The sequence below is a fragment of the Hyla sarda genome, chromosome 8 (genome assembly GCF_029499605.1).
Source record: "Hyla sarda isolate aHylSar1 chromosome 8, aHylSar1.hap1, whole genome shotgun sequence".
Classification (NCBI taxonomy): domain Eukaryota; kingdom Metazoa; phylum Chordata; class Amphibia; order Anura; family Hylidae; genus Hyla; species Hyla sarda.
The window spans coordinates 128,946,353-128,968,239 of NC_079196.1; the positions used below are offsets into that span (position 1 = coordinate 128,946,353).

Below are 21,887 nucleotides of genomic sequence, written 5' to 3' on the forward strand. Positions count from 1 at the left end.
AAGGCTAAGTTTCCACTTGTTTTTTTTTCTGGCAGTTTTTGGGAAAACTGCCACTGCAGTTTTTGAGCCAAAGTCAGAAGTGGATCCATAAGGGAGTAGAAGTGTCAGTCCTTTCATTATACGTCCTATTCCTTTTGAATACACTTCTGGCTTTGGCTCAAAAACTGCTGTGGCAGTTTTCCAAAAACTGCCGGAAAAAAAACAAGTGGAAACTTAGCCTTAGCAGTCTGTCTTGCAGCAGATGATGTTGATAACACAAAAAAAAAAAAAGAAAGTCCACAGCCTGTGGGCATTCAAAAGAAGTAATAGGCAAGTAATAAGCAAAATAGAAACTGTGCTAATAGGCCAAATTCAATCGGAACTGGTACGATATAAGAAGAGCCATGTAGCTACCATCAAGAAGGGGTGGGGGGTATGGGAGAGGGGAGGGGGAAGTAGAAGGGGTGGGGTGTATGGGAGAGGGGAGGGGGAAGTAGGAGAGGGGGGAAGGGGAAAGTAGGAGGGGGGGGGAGGGGAAAGTAGGAGAGGGGGGGGAGGGCGAGAGGAAAGGATTATGGCACTTGCGAATATTGAGAGGTCAACCAACAGGACCATTTATGTGCGAAGCTCCGGTAGGAGGAATTGCCAAGGGAGATAATTTTTTTATAGGAACAACTGAGGTTAAAAGCTGCAATTACATCAAGTAATTGTGAGGATTTCCAATCCCTCACAAGTACTGTCTTCGCTACTGCACACATAATACATAGGAGCCCCCTAACTTTTTGTGGGGGTTGATCTATTCCTATCAAAAGGATATTTATTTTTATTATTATTATTTTTCATTTGTATATTCTTTACATTTCACATTGATCCTCATTTTCATCGGCAATTAATTTTCACATTCATAATTATATTTATTATCATTATTATTATTCATTTTATTATTTTTCACTTCATCATTTATTTTTCACCTTATTTTTCACATTAACCAATTTGATTCAAAATTCCTTATTCCACTTCACTTCCATCCAGGTTTATACTTATAACACATTTTCAGTAACATTATTTGGGATATGTCACATATAGTATAATTATGTATTTATGTATAATTTGTTTTTGATCATGTTTTTTCACTCATTATGAATATTTTTTTCTTCATCATGTCTTACACTTGCACATATATATTTTTTGTATATCACAAATATAAAATTTTTACTTTTTAGAATGCACTTATATATTTTTTTATGTATTCTATTGTACATATTTTTATTATTCATACTTACCTGTAGCTAATTGCACACCTCATATTCTCACTATTTTGATATCCTGCATTCACTCATACACACACACTTTCTTTGCACCAGCATTTTTATTAGTATTGTTCACCCTTACTATTCATTTCTATTGATACACTGCTGCTTATTGGCTTTTTCATTATGTACATCAGACTTTCGGCTATTTGTATCTATGTAACGTCCCTGTATAGTCTGTGGAGACTAAGTCCTTCTTTCTCCCATGTGCGCATGCGCCGGTCCCCAGCGCTGCGGCTTCCGGGTGTCGCGTCTATATGAGCGCCGGTCACGTGATTTGTCATGTGATTTCGGCGTCTGACGCGATACCCGGAAGTACCGCGGCCCGGTCGCTATGCGCCAATCCTGGAGGAGGAACAGATTTATCACTCAGGTGTGTGTGATATAAAATTGGGAAAAAAATAAAAAATACTCTGATTGGCTACCCTTTGCATTTATACCATCATGCACTGTTAGGACGCCACCCCCAAGATGAAGGTATTACCGAAACGATCGTTGGGGTGGCGTCACTCCTGCTTGGTTTTGCCATTATATTTCTACATTTGTACTTTGGTATGTATGCTGGTATTTATTTATGTCAATGCACCTTATGGAAGCTGTTGCAAGCCCCTATCATGCACTTTAAATTTGCTTACCAGTTATACACATTATTTATTGTTATGAATTGATGCACAAGAAGGTAGTGTCGCCCCTTTTTGTTCACCCTCCCCCAGTGGTTGGTAGTTTCTCTCCCCCCCCCCCCCCCATTTTTTTATGAATTGCATGTTTTTAATATGTATCAATAAAATTATACATATTTTATATTTCAATTAAATGACTCCTTTGCGCTTTTTTTGATTATCCTATCAAAAGGAGTATTTGATGCGGAGACCAGTCAGTATACTCGGGTAGAACCTCTTGGGAAAGGTCCTTACAAGCTTCCCAGTATCCTTGTACTAAGGGACAATTCCAGAGTAGATGGAATAAGGTACATCCTCTCCAGCACCCACTAGAGGCCGAGTGATAAATAAGGGCCAATCTATCTGGTGTGTAATACCACCAAAGCGTAGTTTTTGTGATCGCCTTGATATGAGTAGTGCATTTGAGGTATTTCTGGGACATCCGAAAGGCAGACATCCAGTCTTCTTCGGTAAAGGTGCATCCAAAGTCATTTTCCCAGCTCCTCAGTGAGTGAAATTTATGGAAGTGTGCAGTGTGTTGAAGAACATTATATAGGTATTTCAGACCCTTCTTGCCTCTAGAGACATGTATATATGTGACCGGGTCCCTACACAAAGAAGATGGAGCCAAAGATACCACCAGGTGTCTGAGTTGGAGATATTTAAAGAAATCAGAAGTTGGGAGGGCATAGGCGTCACATAGTTGGGAAAATGTCAGGAAGTCATGAGAATCCATAAGGTCGCCCACTGTGGAGATCCCTCGGTCCGCCCAGGGTCTAAGGTCCGTATCAGGGAGCATAGCCTATATGAGAGTGAGGGGCAATGTCTGTTTCAAATGAGATACGTTAGAGTTTGCTATTTAGTGGAATGTTGACCAGGCAGTAAGGGAGGACGTTACTATAGGGCACATATTTGCAGGCACGGGTATATGCCAAAACAGTGTCAAGAGCAGTTCAGCCAGAGAAAATGGGTATGTCATGGATCTCTCTATATGGATCCATGGGGTGGAGTCGTCCAATGTGCACAAACTGTTTGGCAAGGTGAGTCAGTTCAAGCTGTATGGTGGAGAAGAGAGAGAGGCCGTTCAGCTTATAAAGGTCGTGAAGGGACAGGGCTAAGGTGATGCCTAAATACTTAATGCCTAGGTGTTGCCAGTCAAATGTATAGTTAGTTTTCAGTTTAGAAAGCAGTGGGGCGGGGATGTTGACAGGTTGGGTTTGGGTTTTAGAGGAGTTCAGATGGTAATAGGATAGCTTTCCGAAACTACCAATCAGTGACTGCACTTAAGGAACACTCAGGGTTAGTAAGGGTAAGAAACACATTGTCCGCGTAGAGAGATATGGTGTGAAATGTTCCTCCTCTCTCCACTCCAGCAATCTGGTTGTCCTCTCGAATAGCTTGAGCCAGTGGCTCCATGACCAAAATGAATATCAGAGGGGATAGGGGGCACCCTTGCCTTGTGCCGTTGTTCAGGGCAAAGTCGGGGGAGAGGGAACCATTAACATATATCCTGGCTGTGGTGTTATGGTAAAGGGCAGTAATAGCGGTGAGGGCAGGGCCACTGAACCCCATCCTCTCCAAGACAGAGAAGGCGAATGACCACCGAAGGCGGTCAAATGCCTTCTCGGCTTCAAGGGCCAGGGCCTGGGCCAGGACTGGGAGTGGTGGAGTACACCCAGCACCCTCCTCATGTTCTAATATGCCTGTCTAGTGGGGACAAATCCTGCTTGGTCCACAGCTATAAGGGAGAGCAGTAGGGCGGCTAGACGATTGGCGATGATTTTAGCAAATATCTTTATGTCCAAATTTAGAAGGGAAATAGGGCGGAAATTTTGGGGGCAGTCAGGGGGCTTTCCAGGCTTAGGGATGATGACTATTAGTTTCTGCATATTTTCTTCAGGGAAGGTGCCTGAGTCCAGGACTTGCTGAAAAAAATTACATAGATAGGGGGCCAGGAAAGAACTGAAATGTTTATAATAGTGGTTAGTAAAACCATCCGGTCCCGGGGCTTTGTCTTTGGGAAGTTGTTTAATTACCGAGGACACTTCTTGGGGCGTTAGTCGAGTATTGAGTTGGAGAAGGTGGTGAGGGGCTAGGGAGGGGAGGTTAATAGAAGTCAGGAACTGGTCAGTCATATCTGCTATGTTGGGAGGGGTCGGAATACATTCACGTAGATTATGTAGACTAGCATAGTAATCTCTAAAGCAGAGTGCTATCTTAGAGGGGGTGTAGAGTTTGGCCTTGGTGTGGGGATGGAAGAGGTAGGGAATCCTAGATCTAGTGTGTTGGGCTTTCAAATGTGAAGCCAGTAGCTTACCCGCCTTGTTGCTTTGGGAATAGTAGGTTGCCCTGGTCTTGCGGAACGACTTCTCATACAAGGCTAAGAGGAGGGCTCTCAGGCTCTTGTCTGAGGCTCTTCAATCTGTCAGCAAATGTAGGGGAGGGATTAGATTTATTATCTCTCTAAACCTGTCTCAGTTCAGTGAGCATCGCTGTCAACTGTCTTTCCCTTTGTTTTTTCAATATGGCCCCTTGTTTAATAAAAGAGCCCGGATACACGCCTTGTGGGCGTTCCATAGCGTGCTCGGCTGTACAGGTGAGGGCTCATTCAGAGAAAAAAACTCAGACAAGTGATTCTCTATTTGGGATCGGGAGGTGGGGTTGGAGAGGAGAAAAGGGTTGCTATGCCATAGAAAAGTTGGGGGGGGGGGGGGGGGGAGTTCAGGTGTTCATCTAACCTAAGGGTGATGGCTGCGTGGTAAGACCATTGAATAATATCAATGGAGGAGGCGAGATCTAAGAGAAGTAAAGTCCTATCTACTAGGAATAGGTCAATCCTGTAGTACACATTGTGGACCCCAGAGTGGAATGTGTAGTCGCGCTCAAGCGCGTGTTGTGCTTGCCACACATCGTACAGGTTTTCTCTCCAAAGGAGGTCAGCCAGTGATGCTGGGTGTCTAGTTTGAGGAGATGTGGTGTCAATGTGGGGGTCTACGGTAATGTTGCAATCCCTGCATAATATTAACGGAAGAAGCGTAGTTGGGAGGTGTTAGGTGCATAGAGAGATACTATCGTGTATAGAGCGTTGTTGAGAGTGCAAACTAAAATTACATACCTGCCCATAGGGTCGCACACTTGCTTAGTGATAGAGAGGGCTACCATGTCCCTAACAGCTATCTGAGTAATAGATTTATAGGGGTATCTACTAACCCGTATATGTGATCTCCCAAACTAAATAAATATAGTAAAGAGGGGGAGGGGAGGTGCATATAAAACTTAACTTTTAATAATTTATATTAAGAGGAAATATACTAGTGATGCAGTAATGTTGTTTGTAGCACTCTGATGAAAGGTGCACAAACCATGTGAACGCCAGATATTATCTGCTAAAATGTAACAGATGGGGAGATAGCTCCCACAATATATAGATGATGTCCACAACAGTACATAGATGCCCATCCACGGCTATCTATGTTCAAAACAACCACAATGCCCTACGCGTTTCGGCACACTGTAACATATGACCTCCTCAGGGGCTAAACAAGTGGTACATATCTCACAATAGTAAACAATAAAAGTAGATGAGCCACCAGTCATTGGGGCTCAAAAGATGGAGTACTTCCTTAACCCCATAGACCGAGTCCACCTGCAAATAAACACATAAAGAAAAATACCGTTCAGTATGCCATGTCCTGGCTGCACGGTGCCTGTAACAAATATATGCATGCACTCACGGTTCTATCAGAAGTATAGTGCGACACCTGTAGAAAAAGGAAAGAAAACGCTGTTTGTTCTGGCTAGCTCCTAAGTCACGATGTACGTGCCTGCAAGCAAAAGGAATAACACTCACGGTTGCGGCGTCCTTAATACGAATAGGAAGCTCCAGGGACATTCGTTACCCGCAGTGGTGGGGAGCCGAGCTGTTAGCCAGCTGCTCACACAATGTCTCCTGAGCGGACGGCGTCTGACGCCTGATCCGCTTCCGGGGCTGTGGGTGGAGACTCCGCCCAGACGCCATCTCCATACCAACGCCAAAGCAGGAGGGCGTCAACCCAGCCTCGCTAGTCTTGCGAGGAGGTAAGCGGAGGAATATTAACCCTAACCGCCCCGTGGATAAGGAAGGACACTGTGAGTCAAAAGGTAAACTGACTCACAGAATCAATACAGCTTTATTGGCTAAATCCGGATCGCACCCTAAGGACTAAGCTAATGGGGCAGTGGTGTGCACATGAATAACTCGGTGTAACAAAATATTAAATTAAGTATAACAAGTGACATCTAGGGCAGGACTTGGTCCCCAATTGCCCCAGACCAAATGGGACCAAAGTAAGAAGCGTAGAGTTGGCACAGACCAGGAAGAAACACCGGGAAGGTATATTTATTAAATAATATTACAGAGGCTACACGTGAACAGCCATTAATATATAATTTAATTTAAACAATATGATTGGCAGCTATTTACTAACAGGATCATATTATTTATTTGTAATATATTAAATATATCACAAAGTACACCACCGGGGAGGATGGGGCGCTAACCTGATGGGGGGGAATTAGGAGGGGAGATAAAACAGGGGCCTAGTGAACCTATGTAATCCCTATTAGACCCTGTCAGTAGTCCCTGAGCCTAGGCGGGGTGGCCGCCCTAATAAGGGCGGTCCTGCACTGGAATCTAATCTCCTTGTCCCTTCTACTCCCTATCTAGGGGGTGTGCTAACTCATGGGCTGACTACAGCCCCCCCCCCCCCTGACTACCTAGCCTACACCCCAAGAGTATCCCCAGCGGTGTACATCCCTTACAGAAAGCTGGTAAAAATGAGCTGCTCATTAAGCCCTTTAGGAGCCACTGTATCTAGGAAGTATATCCAACGTGTCTCACGCTGTAGGAGGATTTGATCAAGATTACCCCCTCTTGGAGAAGGGCGCATTTTTTCTAGACCAAAAAACTGGATATGTGATGGGTCACCCCCCATGGACTTCGTTCATGTGCTTCGCAATCGCGGTGTCTCTTTTATTGCGAATATCGCCTATATGCTCCAGCACCCTACGACACAGTTCTCTAATTGTCTTTCCTACATAAAGTAGGTAGCAGGAGCATATGGCCATATAAACGACAGCCCTGGAGCTACAGTTAATCATCCCCTTGATCTTAAAAGTTCTTCCTGTAGCTTTAATGGTGATGCTTTCCGTTTTTCTCATATGGGGCAAGCTTTACAGTGGCCACATTTGTGGGACCCATTGATAGCATTAGCTCCCAGCCACGTCTTGGGAGGTATAGGAGGTGCAAGATGGCTTAGTGTAATGGTGTCCCCTATACTTCTCCCCTTCCTATATGTGATTTGGGGATACCCTCCCACAATAGGTGCAATATCCTTATCCATCACCAGTGTCTCTGGAGAATATCACGGACTGGCTGGGACATATTGTCATAGGTACCGATGATCCTACAGGTCTGTGGTTTTGCAGAGTGAACCCTAGGTACCAATAATTCCTGCCTCGGGGTGGACATAGCATGCTGGAAGGCTGGAATAAGTACCTGGTCAGGGTACCCTCGTTCCTTAAACCTTTCCCTTAGATCCCGCGCCTGTGCCAAAAACTCCCGCTCCTCCGAACAGTTCCTCCTGAGGCGGAGATATTGCCCTTTAGGGATCCCCTTTTTAAGGGGGCCCGGGAGGCAACTCTCCCACCTCAGGAGGCTGTTTGTTGCAGTTGCTTTACGGAACACATTAGTAGTCAGACCACCTAAATCATCCTTTCGGATAGTAACGTCCAGAAAGTCTAGATGTGAGGGGCTCAGGGTGTAAGTAAATTTGAGACCTACCTCATTATTGTTGATGGAGTCCATAAATTGTTTAAAATCTTGCTCTGTACCTGTCCATAGGACAAACACATCATCTATATATCGTGTCCAAAGTGGGACACACTCCAGGTACCTTTCTCTCTCTCAGACGAACGCTACAGTGGTCTCCCACCAACCCAAAATGATGTTAGCGTAGGTTGGCGCACAGGGACTGCCCATGGCAGTCCCTTTTAGTTGGTGGTAGTAGCGTCCGTCGAAGAGAAAGTAAGAAAGTAATTGTGTAATAAAATGAACTCCATCTGTCTGATGATAACATTATTGTGGTTATGTAGGTAAGTACCCCTTGTGGAGAGATAATACGTCACAGCCTTCATCCCCTGTTCATGTGGGATGGAGGAGTACAATGCCTCGACATCTATTCCCCCCAAAAAAACATCCTTATCCACTAAAATGCCCTCTAGTTTGGACATGAGGTCCATCGTATCTCTTGTGAATGAAGGCAGGGCAGTGACAAAATGTCTAAGAACCTTGTCCACATAAACTCCACGTTCTGTGAAATGCCACCAATTCCCGAGACAATCGGGCGCCCTTTGAGCGGAGATGTACCTTCGTGAATTTTTGGTAGCGCATAGAACGTGGGAGTTACGGGAGCAACAGGTGTCAAGTATCTGTATTCTCCATCGCTAATAAGGCAATCTGCCCTGGCTTCATCCAAAATAGTCATCAATTCCTGCCTATATTTAGATGTCGGATCCTCTGTCAGGATCTCGTAGGATTCCCCATCTCTTAGGATTTTGTAACACATTTCCTTATATTGGCTTCCTACTCATGATGACTATATTCCCACCTTTGTCGGAGGGTTTAATCACAATCTCTGTATTGCCTGTGAGATCCCTCATAGCCATTTTTTCTTTCTTGGAGAGATTGTTTCTGACATTGCTTTTTTCGGAAGTGAGGCATTTAAGGTCACGTAAGACTAGTTCTTTAAATATCTCAATGCAAGAGGTTTCTCCTACCGGTGGCTGTGCTTTGCTCTTTGGTTTAAGGTCCGTAAAAGGTCCCAAACCCCGGTCTCTCTCACCAGACTCAAAAAGGTCCGCGAGTTCATTTACTGTTGCTAAGTCCTCAACCGAGATCCCCATGGCCGCACTCTTTTTTTCTCTCAATGACTTTATGAAATTTTTGCCAGTTCAGTTTACGTGTAAATAAACTGACATTCTTTGTCCATGTGAATGCGTCAAATTCCACCGTAGGGACAAAGGATAAGCCCTTATTTAGTACGGCCACCTGGAACTCAGTGAGGACATAGTCTGATAGGTTTATTATCTGAGGGCATTTAGAACCTTTATTTAGTTCTGTGATCTGCCCCGGCCCGTAGTTGGACGCAGGAGGTAAGGATTCTCCCCCTCTAAAAAATGTTCCTGGGATGAGGAGGTAGAGGGCGCAGAGGAGGAGCCACATGCCTGATTATATTGTTGGTTCCGTATTGTGGCTCTATGGCGATTTTTACCTCGATTATGTGGTCTACCTCTACCCCTCCCTCTCCCCCTATCACTTTTGCCCTTCTCCCTATCTGAGGTATCTGTTTCGGAGGAGGAGGGTTCTATTTCGCTTTCTCTGTGGGGATGTATCTTTTCCAGGACCTGGTAGGCCCTGTTGTCCCTAAAATCCTGGAGATCGCTGACAAATTGAGTATGTTTTCGCTCTTTTAAGTGATAGCAGAACCTTTATATGGTGTTCTGTAATTGGGTTTCCTTCGTCATAAAGTCAGGCTCTCCCTTAAATTTGGCGGCTATCTCCTGTTGTTCTTTTAATTTTTTGCCAGAGATCTCCAGGATTCTTTTCTCCTCAAGTAGTATTTTTAAAAACCTCACTGAGCAGGTTGTTGCCTCCTCCTCCCACTTGTTTAGAACCTCTGGTGTACATAGTCTAGTGGAGGGCAAAATGGGTATACGCAACCCACGGGGTACAATTTTGTTTTGAATATAAGATTCAAAACTCTGGACCTCCCAGAAATTGGCAATGCAGCTATCGCCACACCTCTCGACTTGTTATGAAAATATGAGTGGAAGACATGAAGATACGCTCTGTGGGACATCCTATGTGCATCTACAGGTAGTAAATGGGTCTCTTGAACACAAATAATAGCCCCACCCAGAGTGTTCGCTTGTTTCCATAAATGGGACCTTCTCATCGGACTATTGAGGCCATTAGCATTGACACTAACAATTTTCAGTACCATCGTATACAAGTAGAAAAATCATGATATAAGGGGAATGCGGTCTATGTATTACACAGGCTGGGTGAGAAGGTACAGACGTCAGCAAAAACCTGAGAAATGAACATAAAATGAAACAAAACTTTAAAAGAACATAACGTAGTCTAAAGGATACAAAGTGAGTGAGAGATGGAGGTCCATCAATTAGTGAGGGGTCAGAGTCCCATCTGCAGCCTCTTGCCGCAGGCAACATACAGAGGTAGCAAAGAAGCGCTTCCCAAGTCAAGCGAGTCTCTGTTGTTCCTCCATCCTTCAGCGAGACCTAGACCAGTCTCCCTGGATCTTCGCCAGAGCCGTGTTCAGGGAAGCAGGGGTAGAAATGTTCCAACTTTTCAGTAGGAGCGTGCCCTCCTCGAGGGATTTGATCATGTGCAGTTCATCCTTGTAATGTACAAGTGGGCAAACTGGAAATCCCCATCTATATGGCATATTGACATGGCGGAGCGCTGAGGTGATAGGGGACAGGGATCTCCGTAACTGTAAGGTGGCAGCAGAAAGGTCCGCGAATAAAAGGACCTTGTGGAACAGGGCCAGCAGGCCTCCATTTTATCTTGAAAAAGACATAAGCTCTTCTTTCACCAGGAAGAAATGTATATGAGCCAGTACGTCTCTCGGTACAGAGTCCGACAGGTGTTTGGGCCTGGGAACCCGATGCGCTCTGTCTATTTCCAGATCAGTATCAGGTAAATCGGGCAGAGTAGCTTTAAGGAGGGCACGGACGTATTATCGGGTACGGATTCCGGGATGCTGCGCAGCTTAACATTGTTTTTCCTCCCTCTATCGTCCAGGTGGGCCAATTTAGCTTTGATCATAGAAACGTCCTCCTCTAGAGTGGTATGGGCATCAATTAGCTCATTATGGGAGCTAAATTTGTGTTCATGGTGGTCCACTCTATTCCCCAGGTCACCTATCTCTGAGCGTAGGGGATGTAGAAGGGATTGAATGTCAGAGAGAAGGGACTTGCGTTGCACCAGCATCATCTCCTTCATTACCTTATCGGTCAGTGTCACATTAGCCACCTGCAGTGCCATAAGAGTGTCTCCCCCAGACTCATGTGCCACAGCACCCCGAGACGGGGAGTTCTGACCTCCCTCAGCAGTTAGTGTGTCAAATTTCAGGCGCTGCTTGAGAGGGCTGCAGGAGGGGGAAGTGGAAACGGAGCCTCCCAGGGCAGGTCCGCAGGCATGGGGTCAGTCACTCACCGCAAGGCAGGAGTCCAGGAGGCCCGGTAAGGTGCGAGGGGTACGGGCTGGCTGAGACCGGTCACCTGCAGGGTCCCTTGGCAGCAGTGCAGGGTCCCATGTGGAGCATCTCAGCCGAGCACGGGGAAATAGGCGTTGGGAGTAAGCGAGCGGTGCGTGGTCCGAGGAACCTTCTCCTCCTTCACTGCCATTGCCATCTTGCAGGATTCCCGTGTCTCTTGAGAAGTAGAATTTCGCCAGTTTGGCGTGGCCAGCAGGCTTCCTTCTTTTCCTGGGCATGCTTGCGTACTTCAGCACCCGAATTAGTGCAGAATTAGAAGGCTGGAACCGTGGAAAGTCACTTAAATCACAGAGGGAGCCAGAGCTCACAGTTCAGACGTGCATGCAGCTAGGCAGCCAGAAAAATCATTGTTATGTGCTTCTCTAGCATATCGAGACATGCTATGATAAATAAAACCTTTCTGAACATTTGACTGGTGTTTATTCATTCTGGACTGTAAAGATCCAAAGAAGTCTCGGCACTTACGTATTCTTTAGCAAATCCTGTTTAACACTCACGTTTCTGAAGACAGGAACCCCGGTGGATGTGGATCTGCTGGACCTGTATGGCAGATGACTCAGACCGTACCAGGGAGCAGAGTCTAAGGTGCTGCTGGTTTTCACCAGAGAAATTGGAGAAATTTATAAATGAGCCACAGGTGGTTACACTAATGAGAATATTGGCCCTTTAACCACATACTTAAGGCCTTCGCTCCCTGGTACTTAAGGACCCAGGGCGTACCTGTACACCCGTGGGAATTTTGGTCCCGGACCAGGGTGACTGCTGATATCTATCAGCAGGCACCCTACGCAAATGCCCAGGGGGGTCATTAGACCCCTTCCATGTCTTGATCACCGCAAATCAACAGTGAATTCACCCCAGAGATTTGCGCCGATTCTGGGTCATACAGGTCTATGGTGATCCGGAATATAGGGGGATCACCGTTGTCCAAGACACCCACGATCCACATGAAGGGATAGGAGTGAGGTGGCAAGGGTGCCACCCCTCCTATCCCTGCTATTGGACATCAAGAAGCGACGACCAATAGCAGATCGGGGGCAGGGGGGGTTATCTTTCGGTTTTCCCCGTTCTGCCCACCCACAATAGGCTGGGCAGAACAAGGAAACTGGCAGGGACAATCGCCGAAATCCACTTACCCATCAGCTGCGGCAGCAGGCAGCGATCGGCGGTGGGGATCGACGGAAGAAGAGGATGGCGATGCAGCTTCCTAGATCCTACAGAAGCCGGTGAGTTGCCTAGCAACATCTGCAGGGCTACAGTCTGAGACTACTATACAGTGGTCTCTAAACTGTAGCCCTCCAGATGTTGCAAAACTAAAACTCCCAGCATGCCCAGACAGCTGTTTGCTGTGTGGTCATGCTGGGATTTGTAGTTTTGCAACAGCTGGAGGGCTGCAGTTTGGAGATCACTTTGCAGTGATCGCTAAACTGTGGCCCTCTAGATCTTGCAAAACAACAACTCCCAGCAAGCCCACACAGCAGTTTGCTATCTGGGCATGCTGGGATTTGTAGGTTTGCAACATCTGGAGGGCCACAGTTTGGAGATCACTGTGCAGTGGTCTCTAAACTGTATCCCTAAAGATGTTGCAAAACTGCAAATCCCAGCATGCCCAAACAGCAAACAGCTGTCTCGGCATGCTGGGAGTTGTAGTTGTGTACCTCCAGCTGTTGCATAAAGATATCTCACAGCATGCCCTCTGGCGATCAGTACTGGGAGTTGAAGTTTTGCAACAGTTGGAGGCACACTGGTTGGAAAATACTGAGTTAGGTAACAGAACCTAACTGAAGGTTTTCCAACCAGTGTGCCTCCAGCTGTTGCAAAAGTACAACTCCCAGCATGCACAGTCTGTCAGTGCATGCTGGGAGTTGTAGTTTTGAAACAGCTGGAGGTTTGCCCCCCCCCCCCCCCCATGTGACACAGGGTACATTCACAAGGGCGAGTTTACAGTGAGTTTTCTGCTTCAAGTTTCGCCGCAGCGCAAACTCCTAGCGGGAAACTCACCGTAACCCGCCAGTGCGAATGTACCCTAAAAACACTACAGTACACTACACTTACACATAATAAAAGTAAAACACTACATATACACCCCCTTACACTGCCCCCCCCCCCCCCCCCAAAAAATGAAAAATGTGTGTTTGTATCGTACGGCAGTGTTTTCAAAACGGAGCCTCCAGCTGTTGCAAAACAACAACTCCCAGCATTTCCGGACAGCCACTGACTGTCCAGGCATGCTGGGAGTTTAGCAACAGCTGGAGGCACCCTGTTTGGGAATCACTGGCATAGAATACCCCTATGTCTACCCCTATGCAATCCCAAATGTAGTCCTCAAATGCGCATGGCGCTCTCTCACTTCGGACCCCTGTCGTATTTCAAGGAAACAGTTTAGGGCCACATATGGGGTATTTCCATACTCGGGAGCAATTGCACTACAAATTTTGGGGGGCTTTTTCTCCTTTTACTGCTTATGAAAAGGAAAAGTTGGGGGCTACACCAGCCTGATAGTGTAAAAAAATTTAAATTTTTACACTAACATGCTGGGGTTGCCCCATACTTTTTATTTTCACAAGCGATAAAAGCAAGAACAGACCCCCAAAATTTGTAACGCAATTTCTCCTGAGTATTGGAATACCCCATATATGGGCATAAAATGCTCTGCAGGCACACAACAAGGCTCAGGAGTGAGAGCGCACCATGTACATTTGAGGCCTAAATTGGTGATTTGCACGGGGGTGGCTGATTTTACAGCGGTTCTGACATAAACGCAAAAAAAGAAATACCCACATGTGATCCCATTTTGGAAACTACACCCCTCACGGAACGTAACAAGGGGTATAGTGAGCTTTAACACCCCACAGGGGTTTGAAGAATTTTCATTAAGGTTGGATGGGAAAATGAAAAACATATTTTTTTCACTAAAATGCTGGTGTTACCCTACATTTTTTATTTTCATAAGGGAAAATAGGAAAAAAGCCCCCCAAAATTTGTAACCCCATTTCTTCGGATCCCCCCCCCCCCACATGTGACCCCATTTTGGAAGCTACACCCCTCACAGAATTTAATAAGGGGTGAAGTGAGCATTTACGTTCCACAGGTGTCTGACAGATTTTTGGAACAGTGGTCCGTGAAAATGAAAAATAAAATTTTTCATTTGCACAGCCCACTGTTCCAAAGATCTGTCAAACACCAGTGGAGTGTAAATACTCACTGCACCCCTTATTAAATTCTGTGAGGGGTGTAGTTTCCAAAATGGGGTCACCTGTGGGGGGTCCACTGTTCTGGCACCACGCGGGGCTTTGTAAATGCACATGGCCCCTGACTTCCATTCCAAAAACATTTTTTCTTTACAAAAGCTCATTGGCGCTCCTCCTCTTCTGAGCATTGTAGTGCGCCAGCAGAGCACTTGACGTCCACACATGGGGTTACAAATTTTGGGGGTCATTTTCTCCTATTACCCCTTGTAAAAATGTAAAATTTGGAGAAAACTGCATTTTAGTGAAAACATTTTTTTTTCATTTACACATCACACTTTAACAAAAAGTCGTCAAACACTTGTGGGGTGTTAAGGCTTACTGTACCCCTTGTTACATTCCTTAAGGGGTGTAGTGTCCAAAATAGTATGCCATGTGGGTTATTTTTTTTTTGCTGTTCTGGCACCACAGGGGCTCCTGTTTATTCATTCTGGCTCTCAGTTGTTGCGTCGTACATCCGACATATTGCAAATTGCAATTACATTTTAGGAGGTAGATTACAAATGATGTAGAGCAATCAATTTTATTCTTTATTTTAAAGGACTCCCGTAGTCTTGCTCACAAACATCTTTGTACCATACCTGATATTTAAACACTTGCATGTGTTGCTATTGCATTTAAATATTCCAGGTGTTTTTATGTTAGATTGCTCGTTCCTAAGTCTACTTGGAGTCAACTTGTTCTTCAAGCTCTTTGCTCTCCAGAATGTCAATTGCAGTATTTTGGGAACATGTTTACGCAGGACCGGATCTTGCAAGAGAATTTTCCAGTGTTTCTCTAAAATCTGTCTAACCATGTTATGCCTAGTAGAGCAAGTGGTTATAAAGTTATGTTCGTAGTCTGATTGTGACTCTTCCTTTCTCTTACCATTAGAATTATCTCCCAGACTTTCCTCCACAGGTCTGTTGCACCTGAGCCGGCCCGGGCCCACTGGTATGCTGACTTCAAAATTTCCTTAGCATAGCCTTTTTCAATCAGACTATTAAATATAATGTTGCTTTGTATTTTATAGTCCTTGACTGTCATACAATTTCTCCGTTAAAGATGAAATTGACCATATGGGAGGTTAAGCTTCCATTTTTTTTGGCAACTACTTCAAGATAGTAAACGGTTACAACTCACTTTTAAAAAAAAAGGTTTTGGTAATAATTATTTATTTCTCGTTTGATAACTCTGTTCTACAAATTTTGTTTGTTTCAGAAATGAAATGTGCCATTTCTTAATGAATTTCATATGCTGAATTCAAATATAATATTGATATTTGTTAGTTGGCTCTAGTTTTCATGCAACAGACATTTTACATTTTACAACTACAGGTAATAGGCAAATAACACTGTTCTACAGGAAAAAAAAAAGTTGTGAGCATGAAAACAGCTGTTCTTACATAATTTTGGGGTGCTAAAAATTAAAATAACATAAAAAAATGTATATTGGCTCTAGTTTCCATGATTTAAGCAACCAACCAATGAAGTGAAGTTTATAAAATGCATGATGCAAGTTACACCATATACATAGTGACTCCGGTTAGCTAATTTTTGCCCTGTATCTGGTTTTCTGACCAGAGTAAAAACTCTGGTATGCAGCGGTTTGCAGTCCGGTCCGAAAACCGGATACAGGGCAATAATGAGCTGACAGGATACACACCCTAAACTCGCCAAGCAACAGATACTGTGATTTTTATAGAATTTGGTGACGTAATATTAGCATCATCTTGGTAGGCTTAGCGGTTTTCTATTGGTCACCAATACTGACTATGAAATCTATGGTGTCAGTTGCATCATGCATTTTATAAACCTTACTTCATTAGTTGATTGCTTATATCATGAAAACGAGACCACTATACATGTTTTAATGTTATTTAAATTTTTAGCACCCCAAAATTATGTAAGATCAGCGGTTTTTATGCTCGCAACTTTTTACCAGTAGAACAGTGTAAAGGGGAATAGGGGTAGTAAGTATGGAGAAGGAGATTATGAAGGTAGAGGTGGGTGTGGGTGCATATAAACAATGGTATGAGAAGAGTGTGATTACTGGGAATAATCTTAATACATATACATGGCATGAAGAAAATATGGTAAAAGGGAGTGGTCTGAGTGGTATATGCATGTATACATACTTCTCTAGCCTAAAATGGTGGAGTGGAGGGATGAGGATAAGGGGAATGGGGAACTGTAGAGGGTGGTCTGGTAGGGGGCTATTGCTGGGGTATGTAAAGAGGGAAGATAGCCCCAAAGTGAGTGTTAGGAAAAAAGCTGAGAGAATGTGTAAATAAAATAATGAAAATAAAAAAATGCAAAGTTCTATGAACTCATTGAGACCATTAGGTTGCAGACAGTTCATTTTAAAGATCCAGAATGCTTCTCTTTTGTTCAAGACGGCAACTATATGGTCTGTATCTGATAGGGTTTGTTTGATGGGTGTTATCCGGATGTGAGAAAAGTCTCTGTTATATTTTCGATTAGATGACCGGTTACACTTTGCTTCAGATGACCTACTGAACAGTAACACGGGTGGCCGTTAAGGCGTTTGCGAAGAAACCGGGTGTTTTTTTGTAGAAAAAAAAAAAGTAAAAAAAGTTTTTTTTATTATTAAAAAAAATCCTCCCCTAATAAAAGTTCAAATCCCCCCCCCCCCTTTTCCTATGGAAAAAAAAAAAAAAAACACTAAAGAAAATAAACATATTTGATCACGTCCCAGAAAAAACTTAATAAAAAGTGTCCTGCTCTGGACAGTTCCTGACATGGACATAGGTGTCAGCAGAGAGCACTGTGGTCAGACAGAAAAGAACAATACAACTTCCCTTGGAGCATACAGCAGCTAATAACTGCTGGATTTTTAATTTACCTATCTGTTTAACTTCCTGCCACCAGTTGATTAGAATTTTTTCCTCCCACTGGAGTACCCCTTTAACCCCTTGGGGACTCAGGGCGCATGCATACGCCCTGCATCCCCGATCCTTAAGGACTCAGGGCGCACCTGTACACCCTGAGTATTTTCGGCCCCTGCTGCTTGCCGGGCCGGGACCGGACTGCCTGCTGAAATCATTCAGCAGGCATCCCGTGACAAAGCCTGGGGGGGGTCCTGAGCCCCCTCCGATGTCGGCGATTGCCGATCAATTCAGATCGGCGATATGCGGCAATTCCAGGTCAATCGGGTCCCCGGTGACCCGGAAAAAAAGGATGATAGGTGCCGTCCAAGATGGCACCTATCATCCGTTAGCAGCAGGAGTGAGGTGGCCACCTCACGATTCAGAGGGCGAGAGTGGGTGCCGGGAGTATGCACCTGTGGCCCCCGATCACCGGCATCGCTGGCGGGATCGGGGCCCCAGCAGTGGAGGTGGCGGCGGATCTTCACCACGCAGCAGCAGGAGGTAAGGCTCGCCTCCTGTTGTTGCTAAGCAAGAACTCCAAGCATGCACATAAGGGCATGCTGGGGGTTGTTATGCAACAGCAGAAGTCAAAACTACATCTCCCAGCATGCCCTTTGTTAGTTTGTGCATGCTGGGGGTTGTACTTATGCAACAGCTGGAGCCACCAGCTGTTGCATAACTACAACTCCCAGCATGCATGGACAGCCAAAAGGCATGCTGGGAGTTGCAGGAGTGTGCCTCCTGCTGTTGCATAACTACAAGTCCCAGCATGCCCTTCAGCTGTAAGTGCATGCTGAGAGTTGTAGTTTTGCAACAGCTGAATGCACACTGGTTGCAAAACACTGAGTTTGGTACCTAACTCAGTGTTTCGAAACCAGTGTGCCTCTAGCTGTTGCAAACTACAACTGCCAGCATGCACTGATAGATTGTACATGCTGGGAGTTGTAGTTTTACAACAGCTGAAGGCACACTGGTTGCAAAACACTAAGTTAAGTAACAAACTCTCAGTGTTTTGCAAACAGTGTGCCTCCAGCTGTTGCATAACTGCAACCCCCAGCATGCACGACAGCCAAAGGGCTGGCCCCCCAACTGTTGCAAAACAACATCTTTTCCAATTACACATCCAACTTTAACGAAAAGTCATCAAACACCTATGCGACATGCCCCCTAAAAACCATTTCAGCAAAATTAGCTCTCTAATATGCCATTGTCGCTACTTCCCTTCTGAGCCCTCTAGTGCACCTGCAGAGCAATATACATCTACATATGAGGTATTTCCTTACTCAAGAGAAATTGGGTTACAAATTTTGGGGGGGATTTCTCTCCTTTTACCCCTTGTCCAAAAAATGGCTCTACAAGAACATGCGAGTGTAAAATATAAAGATTTAGAATTTTCTCCATCACTTTGCTGCTATTCCTGTGAAACACCTAAAGGGTTAACAAACTTTCTGAATGTCATTTTGAAAGCTTTGAGGGGTGCAGTTTCTATAATGGAGTCATGTATGGGGTATTTCTCACTGAAAAGCCCCTCAAATCCACTTCAAACTTAACTGGTCCCTGAAATATTCAGATTTGAATTTTTCGTGAAAATTTTGAAAATTGCTGCTATACTTTGAAGCCCTCTAATGTCTTCCAAATGTAAAAACATGTCAACTTTATTATGCCAACATAAAGTAGACATATTGTATTTGTGAAACAATATATAATTTATTTGGAATGTCCATTTTCCTTACAAGCAGAAAGTTAGAAAAATGCAAAATTTTCAAAATTTTCATCAAATTTTGGGATTTTTCACCAAGAAAGGATGCAAGTAACGACAAAAATTTACCAGTATGTTAAAGTAGAACATCTCAAGAAAAAACTACCTCTGAATCAGAATAAAAGGAAAAAAGCATCTCAGAGTTATTAATGCATAAAGTGAGAGTGGTCAGAATTGCAAAAAAGGTTGTTCTTTTCTGTCTAAGTGCTCTCTGATGACACGTGTCTTGGGAACTGCCCAGTTTAGAAGAGGTTTGCTATGGGGATTTGCTTCTAAACTGGGCGGTTCCCAAGACATGTGTCATCAGAGAGCACTTAGACAGAAAAGAACAACCTTAAAGGGGTATTCCAGGCAAAAACTTTTTTTTATATATCAACTGGCTCCGGAAAGTTAAACAGATTTGTAAATTACTTCTATTAAAAAATCTTAATCCTTCCAATAGTTATTAGCTTCTGAAGTTTTTTGTCTAACTGCTCAATGATGATGTCACGTCCCGGGAGCTGTGCATGATGGGAGAATATCCCTTGCATGAAAGCATGATTGCTGGACAGCTCCCGGGACGTGAGTCATCAGAAAGCAGTTAGACAGAAAACAGCAAGGATTAAGATTTTTTAATAGAAGTAATTTACAAATCTGTTTAACTTTCTGGAGCCAGTTGATATATATATAAAAAAAAGTTTTTTCCTGGATAACCCCTTTAAGGTGAAAATGGGCTAAGTCCCTTAAGGGGTTAAGCTTTACATATAAAACAGGGGAAAACTTCTTCACATTTAGATGGAAACAACATGGGAAAGCAAAACTAGAATAGAACAAGAAGGTAAATCTAACCTTTTAAAATATATAAAACATTTTTATTAAAGGAAACATAATAATTAAAAACAAATAAATATTTGTTTATTAGGAGCATACCTCTGGATCTTTACAATGGTGCTGAATAGGTTTCATTGCATTCATGACCGTAGTTCCCAAGACAGAAATGAGGGCCATTTTATGGTCTGATACCTTATTTTTTTGCCATAGTACCTCCTATAACAAAGATACAAAATGTTCTAAATTGAGATCTTTTGCTTTTTGTTATCTCTTTACAAAACATAATTACAAGCCATGTCTTAAATAAATATTTACTGTGATTTCAAACTTTACTTTATTCAATAGTACTAGTGTTTACTAACTAACTATATATGTATAGATATCAACATACAAATAGAGCAGGTCACAGCATTAAGGCAGCGGACTCCAATATATGTAGAAAGGCTGTGGTCTTTTATTGGTTACCAGCAGTGCAACGTTTCAAAAGGTTATAGCCGAAACATTCCACTGCTGGTAACCAATAAAAGACCACAGTCTTTCTACATATATTGGAGTCTGCTGCCTTCATGTTGTGACCTGCACTATTTGGATGTTGATATTCTGGACTGGTTATCCGGACGGTCATTTGCATAGTAGCTAAGACCAGTGCGGTCTTCCTTTTCTCTACATATGTATAGATATCAATATAGATTTATATATATATATATATATATATATATATATATATATATATATATATATATATATTGAGCTATAGCTATAGCTATTTATAATATATATCTTAATGTTATGTCCCTAGCAATGCAACCAAATCAAGGACCAAAGGAAGAAGGTTGCAAAAAAGGTTGCAATACCTTTGAAACACGCAGTTCATTTAAACTTAATAAACATTTGTTTAACTGGCTGTTTGTCAGACATTGCATCCTCCCGTCCGGATATCTTGAAGAGCTCTAAATTCAAAACATCACTTTTCTTTACGCTGACTTCAGATATTCTATATCGTCCCAATCCTGGTATACGGTTGATGCTGGCTGCATTTAATTACTACTGTTGATGCCATTCAAGCAATGCAATGCTACCAGGTAAGCACCTTATCTGTCTGTGTTTTGGAATTGTTAAAGGCATAATAGCACTAAGTGTGTCTTTTTTCCTTTAATTTCTACATTAGCAACTGTCCTGCCAGTGATTTATAATGAGTTGGTCTTAGATCCTGCATGATATCTGAACAACCATGGCTGGAAAAAATTCCCATATGGTAAAAAAGTTATAGAATTTTAGTGTGACTAAAGTTTGTTGAGCAGTGTGCATGAGCTATAGAAAAACTCCACTAGCAGATGTCCTCTGCTTTATAATTTTCCCTAAGAGCTATTAATGTTAAAACTATTATATAGTTATGTTTACCAGCCATAGTAAAAGGTCATTATGACAATCCATACATCCTATCTCCCAAAGGTGACAATGAAGAATAATGATAACCATGGCTATGAACTGGTTTTTATGGTCATCACATCATGTTCACTCCAAACTTTGGTATATATTGGCCCTGATTTATCAATCTGTCTGAGACAGAAACTGGAGTGATTTTCCCAAGCAAACAAACACAGCTCATGTTTTATATCTTATGGAGCTCTGGTAAAATGAAAGCTTAGCTGTGATTGGTTGCTTGGGAAAATCACTCCAGTTTCTGTCTCAGACAGATTGATAAATCAGGGCCATTGTGTTTCCAAAAGAGTGTTCTTTTTGTTTAAATCATGTGTAGGTGTATCCAAAAAAAATGGACAACTGTGATGAAAACCTATGTAGTGACCCCCTCATTTTACACAGCCACCACTGTCCAGTGAGGAAAACTTTAATGTATGAACCGCCAGCCCACTGTGCTTCTAAGGTGTGCTTTGGGGCAGCAGTTCTCACA

The 21,887-nt window shown here is 43.5% G+C and overlaps 1 protein-coding gene across 6 annotated transcripts in view; it reads right to left on the reverse strand.

The window, feature by feature from the left end:
* Positions 1 to 21,887, reverse strand: part of PMS1 (PMS1 homolog 1, mismatch repair system component) — a 666,172-nt gene that overhangs the window by 270,841 nt on the left and 373,444 nt on the right. For all 6 annotated transcript variants that reach the window (XM_056533911.1, XM_056533910.1, XM_056533915.1 and 3 more), the window contains one exon: positions 20,075 to 20,191. In XM_056533911.1, coding sequence (XP_056389886.1) covers positions 20,075 to 20,191 — 117 coding nt within the window. The remainder of the gene's footprint in view (positions 1 to 20,074; positions 20,192 to 21,887) is intronic.